The 20,384-nt window shown below is 44.8% G+C and overlaps 1 protein-coding gene across 5 annotated transcripts; it reads left to right on the top strand.

Moving 5' to 3' along the window:
• The first annotated feature begins 4,023 nt into the window (after window positions 1–4,023).
• UBL7 (ubiquitin like 7) lies at window positions 4,024–19,848 on the top strand. 5 transcript variants are annotated; one of them, XM_006087867.3, is made up of 11 exons: window positions 4,024–4,104; window positions 5,424–5,636; window positions 6,924–7,043; window positions 11,788–11,870; window positions 12,896–12,980; window positions 13,500–13,557; window positions 14,298–14,431; window positions 14,692–14,741; window positions 14,955–15,122; window positions 15,682–15,804; window positions 19,606–19,848. In XM_006087867.3, the coding sequence occupies exons 2-11, from the start codon at window positions 5,453–5,455 to the stop codon at window positions 19,741–19,743; spliced, it is 1,143 nt and encodes a 380-aa protein (XP_006087929.1). In that variant the 5' UTR covers window positions 4,024–4,104; window positions 5,424–5,452; the 3' UTR covers window positions 19,744–19,848. The 5 variants fall into 5 exon arrangements, with proteins under 5 accessions (XP_006087929.1, XP_006087927.2, XP_014310502.1 ...); XM_006087865.3 differs by having other exon boundaries at window positions 4,029–4,054; XM_014455016.2 differs by having other exon boundaries at window positions 4,101–4,236.
• The last annotated feature ends 536 nt before the right edge of the window (window positions 19,849–20,384 follow it).

The raw sequence follows: 20,384 nt of genomic DNA, 5'->3' as shown, positions 1-20,384 counted from the left end.
ATTCTCTCTAATCATTGATGTTTCTATCTCTCCTTTCCTCTCTGAAAGCAATAAAAAAAAAAAAAAAAGAAGAAGAAGCTTAAGCTTATACAAAGCATATTCTCTCACCAGGATGCCTAGAAATTAGAAATCAACTGCAAAAAGGAAGTAAATAAACTCACAAACATACTACTAAAAAATGACTGGGTCAAAGAAGAAATAAAAGGTGAGATCAAAAGATACATAGAAACAGAAGGAGACCAAGATGGCGGCGTAGGTAAACACCGGAGACCGCTGCCGCATACAACCATTTCAAAAATACAACTAAAAGACGGAACGGACATCACCCAGAACCACAGGAAGGCTGGCTGAAGAGAGACTCTACAACTAGAAGGAAAGAGAACAGCAAACCGAGGCTCAGAGGAGGCGCAGTGTGGAAAATACAAAGGTACCGAGGTGCGCGCGAAAGCGGGCTGGTGGCTGAGGGCGCGGTTGTCGTTTTCGGTCGGGAGTGAGTCTCAGACTCTGGGCTCCAGATCCGGGCGAGTCTCTAGGGACCCCGACTCAAACGGGAGAAGCGGGATTATCCGGCATCAGTTGGAACCTGAGGGCAGCTTTCTCTCCGAGGTCTGCAGCGGCTGCCGGGGTTCTGAGAAGCAGAGCCTCTGGGAACGGGACTGAGAGCGGCCATAACTGCTCCCTCCCCCCGCCCTGTTGATCCCGCCCCGCCCAAGCCCTGCGCACAGCCATTTGCCGATCGCCTCAGGCAAAGGCTGGATTAGCGCCTTCCCAGAAGACTGACGTTTTCCACACAGCTGATTCCTACAGCCAGTCGGCCTGGTGGTCAAATCCCTCTAGTGTTAACTACAACAATTAAGGCTTGGCTAGAACAAGACTGCGCACAAAGACCACAAGGGGGTGCACCAAGAAAGCATAAAAGATGCGGAGACAAAAAAACATGACAGAAATGGAGGATATGGAGCTAAGAATCGCAATTTTGAGGGCTTGCTATAAACTTGAGCAGAGCCTCACGAAAACTAATGAGACCCTCGATGCTACGATAAAGAAATTAGAAAGTAAGCATACACGGACTGAAATAAAGAATATTATACCCAATAGCAGACCAGAGGAGCACAAGAATCAAACCAAAGATTTGAAAGCAAAAAACACCCAACTGGAAAAGCAAAATGAAAAAAGAATCCGAAAGTGTGAAGATAGTGTAAGGAGCCTCTGGGACAGCTTCAAGCGCACCAATATCAGAGTAATAGGGGTGCCAGAAGATGAGAGACAGCAAGATATTGAAAACCTATTTGAAGAAATAATGGCAGAAAACTTCCCCCACCTGGTGAAAGAAATGGACTTACAGGTCCAAGAAGCGCAGAGAACCCCAAACAAAAGGAATCCAAAGAGGACCACACCAAGACACATCATCATTAAAACGCCAAGAGCAAAAGACAAAGAGAGAATCTTAAAAGCAGCAAGAGAAAGAGACTCAATTACCTACAAGGGAATACCCATACGACTGTCAGCTGATTTCTCAACAGAAACTTTGCAGGCCAGAAGGGAATGGCAAGAAATATTCAAAGTGATGAATACCAAGAACCTACAACCAAGATTACTTTATCCAGCAAAGCTATCATTCAGAATTGAAGGTCAGATAAAGAGCTTCACAGATAAGGAAAAGCTAAAGGACTTCATCACCACTAAACCAGTATTATACGAAATGCTGAAAGGTTTCCTTTAAGAAGAGGAAGAAGAAAAAGGTAAAGATACAAATTGTGAACAACAAACATGCATCTATCAACAAGTGAATCTAAGAATCAAGTGAATAAATAATCTGATGTTCAGAATGAACTGGTGATTACAATGAATCAGGGACATAGAAGGGGAATGGACTGACTATTCTTGGGGGAGGGAAAGGGGAATGGGAGATGCGGGAAGAGAATGGACAAAAATCGTGCACCTATGGATGAGGACAGTGGGTGGGGAGTGAGGGCGGAGGGTGGGGCGGGAACTGGGAGAAGGGGAGTTATGGGAAAAAAAGAGGAACAAATGTAATCAGAACAATAAAGATTTAATTAAAAAAAAAGATACATAGAAACAAATGAGAATGACAATACGACATATCAAAACTTCTGGGATGCAGCAAAAGCAGTAATAAGAGGGAAGTTTATATCATTACAAGCCTATCTCAAGAATCAAGAGAAATCACAAGTAAACAACCTAACATTACATCTTAAAGTACTAGAAAAAGAACAAAAGCAACCCAAAGTCAGCAGAAGAAAAGAAATAAAACTGCAAATGTGCATTCTTATAATTTGTTTTCCTATAGTTACTGATTGACCTGAGGGTTTAATGAATAATTTTCCACCACTGTCTCACAGATGGTTAATGTATCAGTCTCCAAATGTGTACTGGCTGAAGGACAGGGTCTGGACACTTTTCTTTTTACCACTTCTCTGGTCATCCATCTTTGTTTGGTGTCCAGGTTTCTAATTTTCTCTAGAATCTGTCCTTTGATTCTTAGCTCAAGTCCTATTTGGTAAATTGACTCTCAAAGAACCTATTTGGCATAGGGTTATTCCTTTATTCATTTGTTCATTTAGTAATTTATCATTACAATGTTTCTAAACATTGTAATGATTCAGAATTTAGGTTTACCTCCTCTCCTGGAAGCAAAAAGCTATAGTAAGACAGCCACATTTGGTAGATAGCTTCAGTCTGAATTATTCATTCAACACATATTTATTGTCACCTATTATGTGCTAGGCCAAGGTCAACTACTGAAGATAAAGTGGAGTACAAGATAGTCATTGTCCATTCCCCTATGGAGATTATAATGAATCAATAAAAACAAGATATTAATGAGTACCTAGTATCTCAGATCCACTTCGAGGAAAACAAAATGAAGACAGGGTCCCTGCTTTCTTCTGCAGGTAGTTAAAGCACAATACCGAACAAAATTTAACACCAAAATTACGTGGCTCAGGTGCCTTAGTAGATAGGAGAGGAAGGAAGGCCGGATAGTTAGAAAGGATTTCTGAAAGGGAAAACATATCTAAAGGTGAGTAGGATGGGGAAGGGGGTACTTTGAGGACAGCCACGAGGAACCTGGACTTGAGTCTGAAAATGGAGACAGACATTGCAAACCTCTCCACTAGCCTGCTCAGTGGCTGCCCTGGCCACAGGCTCTACACTGGGATGTTCCAAAATTATGCTTTTACATTTGGGCACACAGAATCAGCCTTTAGCTCCTATGATCTACCTCATTATTTCCTTATATTCACTTTTTTCTTTACTTGATTAGAGTTCAATTAGAAGTAGCCCTTCTCTTCAACTTTTAGCTAATCCTATCTTCTGTTGCAAACATAATCCAATTCTAACTGGGAAGCTGAAATATAGTTCATCTGTGAGGGTTCCGCGGGAAATTCCTCTCCCCAAACTGATTATATGAATGACCATTATATAAACCCCACCAAGGCACGCGCGGCGTACCGAAACCGACTTTGTAACTCCCCTCTATGAACCCACGTTCCCGGTCGGCCCGAATCGGTAGGTTCGCGAGAAGTTGTGGCAAGGAACACAAAGAGGCTGACTTCACCGAGGGCACCGGATTTCAAAGTGAGGGTTGCAAAGAACCGTTGTGGGGTGTCTGAAGAAGCCGCTAGGGAAAGGGTCCTCATGGACCGGGGTAAGGGGACTGGGACCCGCCGTCTGGGCTAGGGTCTCGCAGCCAGCGTTCCCATCTGCAGCGCTGTAACAACCCGGCGCGACCGACCGACTCTGCATGCTTCCCAGGACGGCACGGGAGCCGCGGGGCTGTGCGCGCCACACGGGGAAGGTCTCTCGGGACTCGCGCCCTGGAACACTGACAGGGAACAGGAAGCAGCGGCTAAATCACCTAGAAACCCTAGCGCAGGGGATTTCTAATGACCCAGAAGCCACGCCCTCCCCGGAACCGGAAGTTTTCACCCAGCACCACTTATTGGCCTGTTAATAAGGGGCGGGGTATCAGAGGAAACTGCAACTCCCAGCATGCAGCGCGGAGCTTCCGGTTTCCGGCCAGAAAACCGGAGTGAGTGTTTACACCGGCGGCCGTGCGGCCGGGTTCTTTCCGCGGGACGGGTGAGGGCACTGGGCCCCGGGCCGCGTGGGCCCGACTTACGTTGACAAGTTAGCTGGTCCCATGGGAGCGGTGGGGTTGTCGCCAAAGAGATAGTGTCTTCCCCACTACTAGCTGCTTGTGACCTTGTGCAGGTGACTTTCTGGGTCTTTGTTGCCCGGTCTGTAATAGGTGGACGATAATGCCTGCCTCAGGGAACGATTGTGAGGATTAAATGAGATGTGGTATGTAAAAAAACCTATTCCCTCCCCTGTCATGAATCTGGAGATGGAAGGTACCTTGAGGATGGCTTGGGGCCTGTTGAGCAGCCTGCCAACCTCACAACCTTTTCTTTCCTCGTTTCTACTAGAGCCTTTTGAAGCAATGGTGATTATAACAAGGGCTTTTCTTGCCCTAAAAGGTTATTCCACCCTCAGAATTTCTGATACATTTTTTGGTACCTATATGTGCCAGGCACTGGGACAGCAATGGCAAAAAAAATCTAATCTTTGCTTTCAAGGCCTCCAAGAAAGGGTTGGGGTGGTGTGAGATTGGGAAGTAAATAGATTATTTGTAACTCTTTGCCCTGAAAGAATGTGGGGACAACAGAGGAAAGGGAGAGAGGATAGAAGAGGTGGTATTTGTGTTGGTCTTGGTAGGAGTTTGCTGTTTTGCTAAGAGGACAAAGAGAAGAGGAATTACAAGCAGAGTTAACAGTTGATTGGGAGTGTAAAGTGGGGGAGCTTTGTTTTGAATGGATGCTTAGTGGGAGTCGGACAAGGTTCTGCTGGCAGAGGGAATAGATATGAATGTTTTTGTAATGTAAGCCAGGTTGTGGAGTTTAGATTTATTCATAGAGGTGATTTAGAGTCATTGGAGGATTTCTAAGTAGAGGAGTAACTTGATCAGATCTGTGTTTTTAAATGTGTTGGGTGGCAGCATGGATGCTTGATAACAAGAGACAAGAGTCAGAGAACTTGTTATAAAGCTCTTGTAATAGTTCAAGCAAGGTATGAGATGAAAATCAGAAATGAGGAGTGCACATAAGGGAGAGGGTTGGATGATCTCATTTGAACCTCACAATATTCCTATTAGGTGGGCTGGTGTTTTTATGTCTACTTTAAAGATGGAGAAACAGGCCTACAGAGCTGAAGTTCCTTGCTGCCCATCATAGAATGAGTAAAGAGAGGGACCCCAGATTATAGTTCTGGCTTGATACTGCATCCTGTGCTTTTCCAGCAGTGTCACACTGAATTAACTCTCATTCAGCCTTTTGGTGGGGTGTGGGTGGAGTAGGGTGGTGATCTGTCCTTTAACCACTAAGGGCTCATTTTCTTTACAGGGAGAAAGAGAGAGCGTGAAAGAGAGAGGATGTCTCTCTCAGATTGGCACCTGGCGGTGAAACTGGCTGACCAGCCACTTGCCCCAAAGTCTATTCTTCGGTTGCCAGAGACAGAGCTGGGAGAATACTCACTGGGGGGCTATAGTATTTCATTTCTGAAGCAGCTTATTGCTGGCAAACTCCAGGAGTCAGTTCCAGACCCTGAGCTGATTGGTGAGTCTCAGTGAACTAGAGATGGGCTGCTGCTCTGATCTCTTTTTGGGGAGGATACTTCAGGAATTACAAGGGTAAATTAAGAATTTGGGATTTGTTGCCTCATGATGTTAATACTAAAGAGAAGTGAATTTGGGGTGAAAAGAAGCACAAATCAAGTAATAAAACTAGCCCTGGCCAGTTTTGCTCAGTGGTTAGAATGTCAGCCTGGGGACTGAAGGGTCACAGATTTGATTCCTGGTCAAAAGCATGTACCTCAGTTGCAGGTTCAACCCCTAGCCCTGGCTGGGGCAAGGTGGGAGGCAACCAATTAATTTGACTCTCTCATGTCGATATTTCTCTCATCCTCCTGCTTCCCTTCCACTCTGTCTAAAAATCAATGGGAAAAGTGTACTCGGGTAAGGATTTAAAAATAAATAAAACTATTGGTTGCCATTTTAGTTGTGTTATTATACTGAACTACTTTATCACAAAGTTTTTAACCATGATGTTGAATTCTTTGAAAGAGCAAGAATTTGGGGTGGGATAGGGAAGGAGGAGATGGTTAGGGAAAGCCCTCCAGCATATGGCATTTTGAGTTTGGTCCTAAGGAATTATGAAAAAGATTTTTGTTTGGTTGATTAGTTAGAGGGAAGCAGTAAAAAAGGAAAGGAAGGTGGCAAGGCCATTCTAGGTGGAGGAAGAAGGAATTAAATATAACAACTAAATTATATTATAAAAATTTATAATAGCGAAGCGATCCAACAGACAAAAAGTGTGTTTTTAGTCATAAAAACACTTCGTTCAGCCCAGTCAGTGTGGCTCAGTGGTTGTGGGTTGATCCATGAACCAGGAGGTCACAGTTCGCTTCCTGGTCAAGGCACGGGCTTGGGTTGCAGCCAGGCCCAATCCCCAATAGGGGGCATGGAGGCAGACAATCCATGATTCTCTCTTACTGATGTTTCTATCTCTCTCCCTCTCCCTTCCTCTCTTTAATTAATAAAATACATTTAAAAAACAAAATACTGGGTTTATCCTTTTTTGTTGTTGCATTTTCCCATTTATCTAGCTTGAGCAGTCTCCACAATGTTAATTTAAGCTCTAGAGCTTTCTTAAAGTACATAGATCCTGTATTTTATGACTTTGTACTTGTTAACAATTGTTATTAAAATGTATTTATTAAGACTACTTTCTAAGCATTTATCATTCTCCAGCTATTTGTCTACTCAAAATAAGGTTCTTAGGGGACAGAAAACACCTAAATTGTTTTGAGGGGCAAAGTATAAATGGACAGTTCTTTTTTTTTAGATCTGATCTACTGTGGCCGGAAGCTAAAAGATGACCAGACCCTTGACTTCTATGGCATTCAACCTGGGTCCACAGTCCATGTTCTTCGCAAGTCCTGGCCAGAGCCTGATCAGAAACCAGGTGACTGGCAGTTGGCCCTTAGACAGGCAGAGCTTCAGTAGTGTCAAGGGAAGCGTCTGTAGGTTTTTGAGGCACAGGTCTGGGTGGATAGAATAAAGGAATGATTTACTGAAATGGTAATAGAGAATATCTTTATTACCTATTGGGTTGGACAGCATTGATAAAACAAAATGCAGTTTTGATCTTGTGGCCAATACCACTAACAGATGGGAATTTTGTTTCTCTACTTTTTAAGTTCATTATCCACTGTTTTAATGGGGTGGGAAGTGTGTGTATATTTAAACTCCTTTAGGTTAATAGTTTATTTCTCGGTGAACTTTGTATCTTTTTGTTATTGTTCTTATTAGAAAAAAGCTGGGGCCCTGGTCAAGGTTGCGGGTTTGATCCTCGGTCAGGGGACATAAAGAATCAATCAAGGAATACATAAATAAGTGGGAATACATAAATAATTGATGTTTCTTTCTCCCTTTCCCTCTCTTACATCAATAAATAAAAAAGAGAAAAAAAAGCTGGGAAATCCTGGCATTCCTCTAATGCAGCATTTTCAACCAGTGTGCCACAAGAATTTTTAAAACATGCAATACCTGACTGACTTCTTTTCTTTTAGATTGTCAAATAAAAAAATGACAATAGCCAACACAACAATAGCCATCCAGTTGAATGGATCAATTACACAGGAGTGAGCAAAAGTGGGTTTACAGTTGTTCATGGGGAAAAATATATAAAAATATATAACACAACTGCAAATCTACTTTTGTCCATCCCCATACCTTTTTTTTTTTTTGTCGGATTAGCAAAAAATACATTTTTTAGTGTGCCGCAGAATTTTAGTTTGTGTGCCGTCAGATGGTACAGGTTGAAAATCGCTGCTCCAATGCCATAGTTCTCTTGTTGGCAAATTTTCCAGCAAACTTCCTCAGGCAGTGACTTGTTTAGTCAGCTCATTTCCTCCTGCTATAGTGGGAATGTATTTTTCTGAAACTTGAAAATATTCGAACAGTATTAAAGTAGCTCTTAGAGAAAACATACAAAACCTCTAATATATTTTGGATTTATTAATAAAAGGTGCTGCTTGGAATTTATCATTTAAATTTTACATCTGTGTTTTAAAAGCCTCCCCAGCAGTAAAGCTATGTTATATAAACTGTTAAACTGTCAGTTTGATATTTTTATAATGTTCATGATTGCTATGACTAGTTCTCAGCTGGAAATTTACCCTCTTTTCAATTCTAAACATAAAGGAGAAAGACCTTTCGCACACTGATGGGAAGTGAGAAAGAGAAAGGTAGTCTTTGAAATCCAGAGGTTGGCCTGATCCTCAGTTAGGCCTTGGAACATTAACCATTTCCGATCACCAATATCTACAAGGCCACTCAGGGACCATAGTGGATCAAGACAAAAATAAGAGCCCTCTTATTTACCTGAACATTGTCCAGATCACAAAATTACAAAATATCCCTGTATCCTGGCTATTATGAGTGATTACTGCTTCTTTCCAATTATACTTTGCCTTGCTCTAGTTTTCCTTCTAGGTAAGAATTATTAAGATACCCAGTCATAAAATCACCTCACTTCCTGACAGCATCCAATTTAAAGCAAAACTCCACTTCCTTAATCTTCCCCCAGGGAATCTGAGAGCATTCTCCTCTGTAAGAAGCAGTAAGTTCAATTTGTGCAACTGCAAGTGAGCCCCTCTGGTCTTTGGCTGGAGGGCATTGACAGAAGGAAAGTAACATTTGTTGCTTCTTCCAGCCAGATTGTGTCTCCTTGCTTTTTCATTTCATAATTACAGTGGCCCTGCAGGATAGGTAACAAAATTAGCATTTTATAGATGAGCAAAAAGAGGATTAAAAGGACAGTTACTCAAGGGCACCTACTTAGAAAATGAATGCAAGAGCTGGGATGTTAATGCAGGTTTTCCTGGCTCAAGAGGCCATATTCTTTTTACTGGGCTGGCTGCCTCCCACTTCCAAAAAGTAAGATTAGCTCAGAGATGTCATAGAGACAACCATGACTCTTAGCTGATTATCGGTTTAAGATATTAAGAGTCCCACCCTAACCGGTTTGGCTCAGGGGATAGAGCGTCGGCCTGCGGACTGAAGGGTCCCAGGTTCGATTCTGGTCAAGGGCATGTACCTTGTTTGCAGGCACATCCCCAGTAGGAGGTGTGCAGGAGGCAGCTGATCAATGTTTCTCTCTCATCGATGTTTCTACCTCTCTATCCCTCTCCCTTCCTCTCTGTAAAAAATCAATAATACATATTTTTAAAAAGTGTTTTCTTAAAAAAATATATATTTATATATATTAAGAGTCCTTTTCCTCCCCCCTCTGCCTGGAGATTTATTTTGGAAACAAATGGACTTCTTGTTAGGAAGTAAAAATAACCTTTAGACCTGGAAAAAAAAAACTGTTTTGTGACAGCATTTTAGATATTGTATCCTTGAGTGCTCTTCCAAAAGGAAGCACATTTTGTTTCCCTGCCAGATTAGCACCTGTAGGAGGAGAATCTGTCAGACCTTCCTTTCCCACCTGGATCCCTTTGGTGTTTCTCCCTGTAAGGTTACAAATCTCTTCAGGATCTCCCTTAGCCTCCTATTTGAGCAGGGATGTGTACCCCAAGCTCCAGCCACAACAAAAGACTTGCTGTTTCTTCAGAGCACCTCATATTATTTCTCCATGCCTTTACACATGTTCTTGCTTAAACGTGGACTACCTTCTCTCCCTAATAAACATCAGCTCTTCCTTAAATACCCTCTCAAATGGTCTCTCCTGGGAGACTACTCTGTGTCCTAGCTGTCCCTCTCAGTAATGGCTATCTGCCTCCTGTTCCTAGTGCTGGGGTCCGCATCTTTGCTGAGGTCCTCAGCATGGTATTTTGTAATAGTGTGGTTTTTGTTTGATCTAGTCTTCTTTCTCCTGCTGTCCTAAGAGTTCCCTGATGTCAAGAACTCTTATTTTTTACATTCTGTGCCTTGCCCAAAACTAAGCATGGAGTAAATGCTTAGTATGTGTTTGTTGAATGAATAAATTAGGTAATTTACTTAAGATAAATATTTTCAGGAGAGATAATTCTCACAATTAGAACTGTAGGTAAAGATGTGGTTCTACATGGTGATGCCCCTGTAGTTTGACAGTGTACAATCTACACAATCACTAGTATCTATCCTAGGTGAGGGTAACCACACTTTTAAAAGTGTGACCCAGAGTGAACTTTTTACATACTCCCCCTTCTTTTACCTACATTTCTACACTTATGAAATGGGCTGATGTCCTAGGTAGTAAAGCAACCAAGTAAAACTAAGACAACTGCTAAACTTTCCCATATATGTGATTCATAGTGTCCAGAAATAAAAGATAGAACTTTGAGTCCTAGTGAAACGCGATATCAAGCAGTGATGAAAGTTTGTTAAGAATCCTAGAAGTACAGTGTATATTCTTGGTCCCTCTTTTATTTTTTAAAAATATATTTTATTGATTTTTTACAGAGAGGAAGGGAGAGGGATAGAGAGTTAGAAACATCGATGAGAGAGAAGCATGGATCAGCTGCCTCCTGCACACCCCCTACTGGGGATGTGCCTGCAACCAAGGTACATGCCCTTGGCCGGAATCGAACCTGGGACCCTTCAGTCCGCAGGCTGACGTTCTATCCAGTGAGCCAAACCAGCTAGGGCTCCCTCTTGTATTTTTTAAAAAATTCAAAATATTAAGGAAGCCTGAAAGAAAATATCAAAGAGAAAACAATATTTTTTTTTAACATATTGTGTCAGTGTAGCTCAAGCATGTCAAACTCGCAGCCTGCGGGCCGCATGTGATCCACAACGAATATTTTTGTGCCCCAGCCAGTACAACGGTATGTAAGAAACATTTTAATAAAAATTTCATAATTTTTACAATATCCTGTTATACATAATTATTAATAATGAACTAAAACGTTCGCTAATGACTGATTACCATAATGGTGTTTCATTCATTTCCCGTACACGCCTTATGTGCAGGCGCACCATTTCTCTCCACTAACACTAGCAGCGAATATTTTAGCCGATTGCCACGCCGTTAGTCTTGTACTGAATTGTTTGGGGTGCGCAACAGGAAATATTTCACTTTCGGAGAACAAGAAACATGTTTATTTGCATTACGCTTATTAATTTGTGTAATTCAGTGTCTGGTAAGTTAATGTTTAAGAAAAAATATTAATTTTTATTAAAATGTTCTATTATATGTTAACGATTACTCATTTATTTCAGCCCTTTGTATTCAGCATGTCTCGATCGAAATAAACCTACGTTTCTATGAAAATTGAAGCTTTTTTTTTTTTGCGGCCCACATAAACTTAAACCTTGTTTATTTGGCCCATGTTAGCCTTTGAGTTTGACATGCTTGGTGTAGCTCTATATTGTTCAAATGGCTTGCAGTGCTTAGTATTTTAAAGCATTGTGTAAAGTACTGAGTTGGTTATACCTGTGTAAGAAGTCTAGAATTCCTGCAGTGGGGTGTTGATCAGAACAGTTTCTTGCATGTGATAAGATTCCCCTCTCCTAGAACTTGGACTAATTATCACTGAAGATACTTAAAAGGGCAGTTTTTACATCTGTGTCATAAATGGGTTTTCTTGAGTGGGCATTCACATTCTTAGTGGGATGATGAGGGAGGGAACCTGCAGAACAAGCTGTACCTGGACACATGTTCTGTGTCTGCAGCACTGGCAGGGCCTGGGCTGTAGGTTAATTGTGTGTCTTATCCACAGAACCTGTGGACAAAGTGGCTGCCCTGCGGGAGTTCCGGGTGCTGCACACTGCCTTGCACAGCAGTTCTTCCTACAGGGAGGCGGTGAGTTTGTAGTACAGCCCCCTGCCTAAGACTCTTGCCAGGCCTGCAAGAGAGAATGTGAATGTTGGAGAGTGGTGTAGAGTGGGAGCTGGGAGCCCGTTGCCATGGCTACGAAGAGTTCCTTGAGGAGTTTTTGCCATGTGTGTGGGTCTCGGTAGAGTCCCCTCCAACCCCCATCTTCCCCCAAAGAGGCTGTATCAGCTAGGTATTGTTGATTTCCATCTAATGAAAATGATACAACCTCTCCTGATATTGGCCTCACAGAATGAATATGATTACAGCCAAAGGATCCGCATATGGTTTCTCCTGGGCCTCATTCTTGGAATTTGTCTGAACTGCCTGCCCATTGCTCCTTCCCTGGATTTCCTTACTGGGAAATACACTGATGTCTTTCTATAGGAGAGTTGATAAGCAAAAAAGTAAGACAGCTGAAACTTCCCTATGAATATGAAATGATAATTCTACAGTGATTAAAAAGAACTTGGGCCCTAGCTGATTTGGCTCAGTGGATAGAGCATCGGCCTGCGGACTGAAGGGTCCTGGGTTTGATTCCGGTCAAGGGCACGCACTTTGGTTGCAGGCCAGACCTGGAAGGCAACCAATCGGTGTGTCTCTCTCACATTGATGCTTCTCTCTTTGTTTCTCCCCTTCCCTTCCTAAAAATGAATGGAAAAATATCCTCGGGTGAGGATTAACCAAAAAATAAAATAACTTGGGACCAAAAGAAGCTTTGTTATTGGCTTGTAACGAGAGCTTTTAATTTTGGAAGCTTTAGAAGTATAGATGGAGGAAGGACTAGAGATGGAAGGTTTACTGTGATATTGCCTTTAAAAAAAAAATTGTTTCCCCTCCAGTAAGCCGAAATCTCAGAGAAGTAAGAGGTTCATTTATTTCCTGGGGCTGTTGTTTTACTGTGGTGGTGCATATGCAGCACTTAGAGGGAGGGAGCACTTCAGCGGAGGGTGGGAATTTGCTGAGTGGATTGAGCTGGTTGGAGTACTCAGTCCTCCTCATTTCTCCTGCAGGTCTTTAAGATGCTCAGCAATAAGGAATCTCTGGATCAGATCATTGTGGCCACCCCAGGCCTCAGCAGTGATCCCATTGCTCTTGGTAAGTACAGAACTGAACTTGAGGCTATAGGAGTTGTTGAAGAAACAGAAACCAGAAAGTGGCAATCACCCTAAAGAGACTCTTGACCATCTTTTGAAGAATCACTGGTCTTGTTGGGGGAGGGGCAACCAAGATGTGTTCCATATACCTAGCCTTCCAAGAGCTGTCAGTCCCTCAGAGAAATCATGGCCTAACTAACATCATAAATCAGACTCTAAGGATGTCAGATGAGGGCAGCAGTTAGCCCAAGCCACAGTAATCAGGGAAGGTTTCCTGCACACCTTGATGGATAAGGAAGAACCCAGAGATATGGGGAAAAGAAGCTGGCGTGTCAGCACACAGTATGTGACTTAAGTGCAGGGAGGGTGGCGGGCACTCAGTCGTGCTGCTTGGTGTTTTGTTTCTTCCACTTCTTACATGGGGTGCTTTGTGTCCCCGTGGAGCCAGTTGCTCTGAGGCTCTTCTTCCTCCTGGATCTGGCTAAGTTTCAGTCTCTGAGGTGAATCCTATCCTCCTTAGGGGTTCTCCAGGACAAGGACCTTTTCTCTGTCTTTGCTGATCCCAACATGCTTGATACGTAAGTATACCCATCTTACTACAGAGTTCCCTATTTCTCCTCATATGGTTGCGCCAGAGCCTGATTGTTGCCCTGGATTCTGCTTGTGGAGCCCAGTCCCTGTCTATCCCCAAGTCTACCTTCTAAATATGTCAGGAGGTGAGAAAGAGCAGGAATGCTATGTGGGAACAACAAGACCAAGGGCAGGAACACCTATTGCTGTGGAGGTGAAGCAGGGTCTGAGGGAGGTGGCCTTGTGGGCTAGGCTTAGATTAGCTCTCATTCAGTAGCTATGAAGGATTCTTTAAAGGACAAGAAGCTGGGGAAGGAAGCAGGTGTATCAATCCTTATTGTCTTAGAGCTGTAAGGGCCGGCAGAGGTTATGTCTCTATTTTGCAAGTGAAGAAAACAGCTCTCCCTCTCCTACTCCCCAAGGGAAGAGAAGGGACCTGTCAAAGATGGCCCAGGGAAGTAGTGCTAGAGTTGAGACCAGAAACTGACCCCTGAGCCTCTGAGGCTGCCCTATCCTATCATGCCCAAGGGAAGGTGAGGCATCTACAATAGATCCCAGGACTGAAGGCCTTGCCACTGTTGCTAGGGACAGAGCAGAAGAGGACAAAGTGAACTGGAAGGAGGTGCTGAAGACAGGAATTTAAGGGCAGGCACAGGTGGTCTGATAGTTCGGAGGGCCACCCAGACTTTTGTCATGATGAGGGTGCCCTCCTTACTCACACTTGGGTTTCTTCCTGCTCCTGTTCCAGGTTGGTACCTGCTCACCCAGCCCTAGTCAATGCCATTGTCCTGGTTCTGCACTCGGTGGCAGGCAGCACGCCGCTGCCGGGGGCAGACTCCTCTTCCCGGAGCACGCCCTCCAGCTCTTACCGGGACATGCCAGGTGAGTCCCAGGAGGGTGTTATGCAGGCCCCCTCAGGAGCCGGCAGTAGCTCAGGAAAATGCTTTACTCAGCAGCTATGTATAGCACTGGCAGAGGGTGTTCCTTGGGAATTCTCGGTTTGAGTCTGGGAGTGCATCTGTCCTGTCATTTTCCAAGGAGAGAGATGAAAATATGAATTTGGAGAGTATCTGAACTGAGATTCTGGAGCTATGCCTGGGCCTTTCTGTTCTTCTTCCTGAAATCTGTTCTCCCTCCTCCAGGTGGTTTCCTGTTTGAGGGGCTCTCTGATGATGAGGACGACTTTCACCCAGTAAGTGGCCTGGCTGCCTGCCCTTTGGGGAACCTGGTGCCAGGGATGCTCTCCTCCCTGGAACCCAGAGCCCAAGCTGTGAGGTAGTCATAGGCCCTTTAGTGGCCAAGTCTGTGTCATACTATTGCTTCTGAACTTGGCAGCGGGGGCTGAGAGGGTATCTGAGATTGTCACAGGGCCACTTTCCTGATTCTGTGTGCCTCTCTTCTCCAGAGAGCCAGGTCCATGCCCTCTAGCAGCACACCCAGCTCCCGCCCAGCGTCCTTGGGGTACAGTGGAGCTGCTGGACCCCGGCCCATCACCCAGAGCGAGCTGGCCACTGCCCTGGCCCTGGCCAGCACTCCAGAGAGCAGCTCTCACACACCGACTCCTGGCACCCAGGTATGGAGAGAGGGCGGGAAGATGGAGGCTGGGCCCCAGGAGAGAGACTCCCCAGTGGCAGAATGGATTTGCCCTTGTTGAACCTGGTCCTAGATCTGGTTTGAGCTGAACTCTGCCTGGACCCTCATTTCTCACTGTGAGACCTTTTTCTCACTTGCCTTTAGGGCTCAAATGTCGGGGTGTAGCACAGTCCTGATTGATCCTCCTCTTAGTAGTTCAGGACAACCTCCCTCACATAAAGTGCGCTTCCCCATCCCTGACAGGGACCAGCCCTCAGTGGCCTAAGTGTTCCTAGTGATAGTCACTCCAGCTTCCAGTGCTGGGGTCCTAGGTTAGGTTGGGGGCTCAATTTCATTTCCCTGGAGCGGAAAAGAATGGAGCCCTTCTTGCCCATCTAACGAGCCTTTAGGTACCTCTGTGTGGTTGTCTCATGCAGGCCCCTATTGGGAGGCAATAGTTGGGCACCCAGGACCACCGCGAGGTGATGTGACAGCAGTGGGTATGTGCTGGGAGATTGAGATGGTTCTGAGGGTGGCCTTGACCACTGTTTTGTCTCTAGGGCCATTCCTCGGGGACCTCACCACTGTCCTCTGGTGTCCAGTCAGGGACTCCCATCACCAATGACCTCTTCAGCCAAGCCCTGCAGCATGCCCTGCAGGCCTCTGGGCAGCCCAGCCTTCAGGTCAGTCTTCCCACTCCTGGTGCCCAGGCGGCTTTCCTGGTTACTTTGGATACCAGGCTTTTTTCTGCTCTCTGGGGGCCTTCCCACTTGGCATGCTTCACTCCAGGAACAGCCCAGGCATGGTAGTGTAACAGGAGGATACTCCAAGCAGGGGCAGTTGTCCCTGTGACTTCTCCCGCACCCAGTGACCTTGGCCTGACTCCACTGATCACCTGGCTTGGATACTTATGGTAGTTTTGGTCAGTTGTCATTCTGTGAGCATTGCCTGAGCACTGAGCATGTAAATACTGAGCCTGGGCCTGGGTCCCATTCCGAGGTAGAGATGAGCTGTCCTCATTCCTGCCACAGAAGGGCGTCAGGCAGTTAGTTACTGAGCTTGGGGAGCAACAGAGCAACAGGGTGAGAAGCTTGCCCCAGGCTTGAGGTGATAGCCTAGGTCAGACAAAACTTGTCTGAAGAAGGGGTGTTTAAGCTGATTATCAAAGAACTAGTTAGAGCAGTAGTTCTCAACCTTCCTAATGCCACGACCCTTTAATACAGTTCCTCATGTTGTGGTGACCCCCAACCATAAAATTATTTTCGTTGCTACTTTATAACTGTAATTTTGCTACTGTTATGAATCGTAATGTAAATATCTGATATGCAGGATGTATTTTCATTGTTACAAATTGAACATAATTAAAGCATAGTGATTAATCACAAAAACAATATGTAATTATATATGTGTTTTCTGATGGTCTTAGGTGACCCCTGTGAAAGGGTTGTTCGACCCCCAAAGGGGTCGCAACCCACAGGTTGAGAACCGCTGAGTTAGAGGTTAACCAGGCAGGGAAGGGGGTGTTTGGGGTGGAGGGATGGTGTCCAGGCATGTGTGGAACAGGGACATGTGACAAACTCAGAACTGCAAGGCCCTAGGCAGTGTCCTCGTGGAGAAGATCTTGAGATATAGAGCCAAAGAAAAGGACAGCAGGTGCCTGCCTGAGCGTGAGGACCAGAGTGCCTGGTAAGGTAACTAGGCTTGATCCAGTAATCACTAGGGAGCTGTGGGAGGTTTCAAGCAGGGAGTGACACCGTCTGCTGTGCTTCATGGCATGGTCACCTTAGCAGCTAACTGGAAGGTCGGGTTTTATTGCATGTTTTCATACACATCTGTCTGCTTCACTGTTTTCTTTGCTGCTCACAGTAAGTGTCGGGATGAGCATCATTTCTGGAACGTGTCAGGGTCGATAAGCCAGGAAGTGGTAGAGAGTAGGTTCAAGCCATGTGGTTTTGTCTATCCCATGCGGCCCAGGTGGACGGTGAGGGGAATGGGAGCAGGACCCATGGACAGCTTGTCTTTTCCATTTATTATTATTTTAAAATATATTTTTATTGATTTCAGAGAGGAAGGGAGAGGGAGTGAGAGAGAGAAAAACATCAATGATAAGAGAGAATCATCGATTGACTGCCTCCTGCAGGCCCCTTATTGGGGATTGAGCCCACAACTTGGGCATGTGCCCTGACCGGGAATCGAACCGTGACCTCCTGGTTCATAGGTCACCTCTGAGCCACGCTGACTGGGCTCTTTTCCATTTCTTCATCTTCCCCAGCTAGAAGCCTGTTCACCTCACTCTCCAGCTCAGGAGCTTTGAGTGGTTCCATCAGGCCTGTAAACTGAGTCAGAATTGGTTTGTGTGGGTTTTTTAAAAGCCTTCCACATCTTCTGCCTTCCTGGCTGCATAGATTTACATTCCTTTCCCACTGCCTTCTCCTTCCCACAGTATGAACACATAATTTTTCCTAAGTTGTTCACTTACCTCCTTCAGGAGATAGAATAAAGCTTTGAGAGTACTGAAAAAAAAATGTGGGTTAATTTCTTTAAACTCTTAAATTTAAGAAGGCTTTTCATAACTGAAAGTCAAAATCCAGGAGTTTATAAAAGTGAAAATTTATGCATAGCAATCCTAACAAACAAACAAACAAAAATAGGCAAAGTCTGGCCTTAACCGGTTTGGCTCAGTGGATAGAGCGTTGGCCTGCGGACTGAAGGGTCCCAGGTTCGATTCCGGTCAAGGACATGTACCTTGATTGCGGGCACATCCCCAGTAGGAGGTGTGCAGGGGGCAGCTGATGGATGTTTCTAACTCTCTATCCCTCTCCCTTCCTCTCTGTTAAAAATAAATAAAATAAAATAAAAAAATCAATAAAATATATTTTTAAAAAATAGGCAAAGTAACAACAACTTGGGGAAAAATCTGTTAACACATCTCATACAGCGGGGGAAAAAACCCTGATACATAGAGGGTCCAGTAAATTAGGACCAACAACTACATAGTGACTATTCGTGGAAGTGCAGTGCAGATGGCATCCTCAGGATGTGCCTAAGGCTGGAGCAAGGCTGCCGCCCAGTCTACATAGAAAAAAGGGGAGAGGCCATGAATAGACTATTCATGGAAGCGCAGTACAGATGGCCCCTAAGCCATGCAATTCCTTGCAGTCTCACTTTTCAGAATTTATCCTGGAGATGTATATGCATGAAGAAGAAGACATTTGTACAGAGTCAGCCACTGCCATTGTCGTTTCAGTGGCAAAGGGTTGGAAATAGCCCAGTTATTGTACATGCCCTCAGTGCCTGGGAGCTGGGCGGTGGCCCTGCCACCCCCCCCCCCCCCCCCCAAAAAAAAAAAACCCGGTGCCACCGACCAGAGGTTGGGGGGGTGATTGGGCTCCCACTCGCACTCACCTTGGCCTGGTGCTGCCCACTCACCTGCTCCACCATCCTGCCACACCTTCACTGTTGCCTGCTGCCAGCACCATGTCGCCAAAGCCTGCCATGTTCTGCACCACCCCCTGGTGGTCAGCGCATGTCATAGCAAGCAGTTGAACTCTCTGTTGAACAATTTGCATATTGGGCTTTTATTATATAGGATTAAAAAGTTCTTTATGTCCTTGGCTGGGTGGCTCGGTTGGTTGGAGGGTTGTTCCATGCACCAAAAGGTTGCTGTTCCATTCCCAGTGAGGGCACATACCTATTGTGGGTTTGTTCCCCGGTTAGGGTGCATATTTGGTAGGCAACTGATCAAAGTTTCTCTCTCTTCTCTCTCTCTCTCTCTCCCCCCCTCCCCCTTCCCTTCCTCCCCTCTCTCTTCCTCTCTTTCTTCCTCTCTCTCTTTCTCTCCTTCCCTCTCCTCTTCGTTTCTCTAAAAGAAGGAAAGAATAAAAGTTCTTTATTTTCTGCCATAGAGAGATGTCCAGGATACACTGAGAATGTTAAAAAGAGGGGTATAGATATAGAAGAGGAATATAAGAAAAGTATAAATATAGGAATATATATTTGTCTTCTCAAAATATAATTGGTTATCAGGGATAAGGGGAGTGGATGAGATTAAGACTTTTCATTATTTATTATGCTAGAAAACAATCTTAAAATTTATCCTCCTCACTCCTCCTCATGCATGTGCGTGTTTATTTCTGTTTATACATGTAGTAGGAGAGAGAAAGTAATCTTTTGAACTTCAGACATTGAGTAATTTATGCTTTTGATCCTTATGTTAAAATTTTCGTTTTTTTTAAAATTTTTATTTTTTTATTTGGTAAACTTTTAATTTGTTCTCTGAACCCACAGCCTCTCTTGTAGTCTTATTAGAAACCCTGTGTTCTTGCATATAAACCAAACCAATAGAAACCCTGTGTTCTATGGAACTTCAAATCAGCGAGTTTGCAATAGGAACCCACCCTTTTTTCTCATCTCAAAGGATAGCCCTAAGTGAATCTCCGTAGGATCCCAACTAACAGTTTTTCCCTCATCCTGTCTTTCTGCAGAGCCAGTGGCAGCCCCAGCTGCAGCAGCTGCGTGACATGGGCATTCAGGACGATGAACTGAGCCTGCGGGCCCTACAGGCCACTGGGGGGGACATCCAAGCAGCTCTGGAACTCATCTTTGCCGGAGGAGCCCCATGAACTCCTCCTTAACCCCCAACAAACTACCAAGGTGGCTGTCCATGGGAGGCACTCCTGGAAGTGCCCCATCTCTCCTTTCCTTAATACACCTGATGGTTGACCTTTGCTTTGTCCAGTGCTTGGCCTTTCTGGCTGATCCGTGTTGGTGGAAACAGTGGGGCAAGCATGATATGTGGGTCTTGGTGCTGCAATATCGGAGCAGGGCTGGCCCCTGCTTGTGGGCCCTGGGTGGAGATTTTTAGTTCCATGTCATGGGATTCTGTGTGATGCCCACATTCTCTTTCGGGAGAAGTTTCCAGTGATAGTCCCCAGACCCCTTTGGTACTCTGGGCTGTGGCATCCTCAGGATGTGCCTAAAGCTGGAGCAAGGCTGCTGCCCAGTTTCCAGAGTGTCTGCTGTGTTACTGCTGTGGCCAGAAGAGGTTTGTGTTTCTGAGATGACTACAGTCTAGGCAGGGGCCATGTGCACTTTCAGAGAAGCAGGTGGGGGCAGCTTACCCTCCACAGCAATTCCTCTCTCAGAGGCTTCTAAAAAAAATTCCTTGTCCCTCTCCCAGCCTAGTTTCACCAGACACTCTTTTTTTTTTTTTTAAAGGCTTTTTCTTTTTTTGTTTTTTGTTTTTGTTCGTTAATCCTGACCT

The sequence above is a fragment of the Myotis lucifugus genome, unplaced genomic scaffold (genome assembly GCF_000147115.1).
Source record: "Myotis lucifugus unplaced genomic scaffold, Myoluc2.0 scaffold_41, whole genome shotgun sequence".
Taxonomy (NCBI): Eukaryota; Metazoa; Chordata; class Mammalia; order Chiroptera; family Vespertilionidae; genus Myotis; species Myotis lucifugus.
The sequence above is the reverse complement of the archived record's forward strand: the minus strand, read 5'-3'. Positions and strand labels throughout refer to the sequence as shown.

What these genes read in the sequence shown, in the direction of transcription:
- UBL7 (XM_006087866.3), top strand. An exon ending in AGAGCCTGATCAGAAACCAG is followed by an intron (nt 7,044 to 11,787) that starts GTGACTGGCAGT and finishes TCTTATCCACAG; the next exon opens with AACCTGTGGACAAAGTGGCT. An exon ending in GTTCTTCCTACAGGGAGGCG is followed by an intron (nt 11,871 to 12,895) that starts GTGAGTTTGTAG and finishes TTTCTCCTGCAG; the next exon opens with GTCTTTAAGATGCTCAGCAA.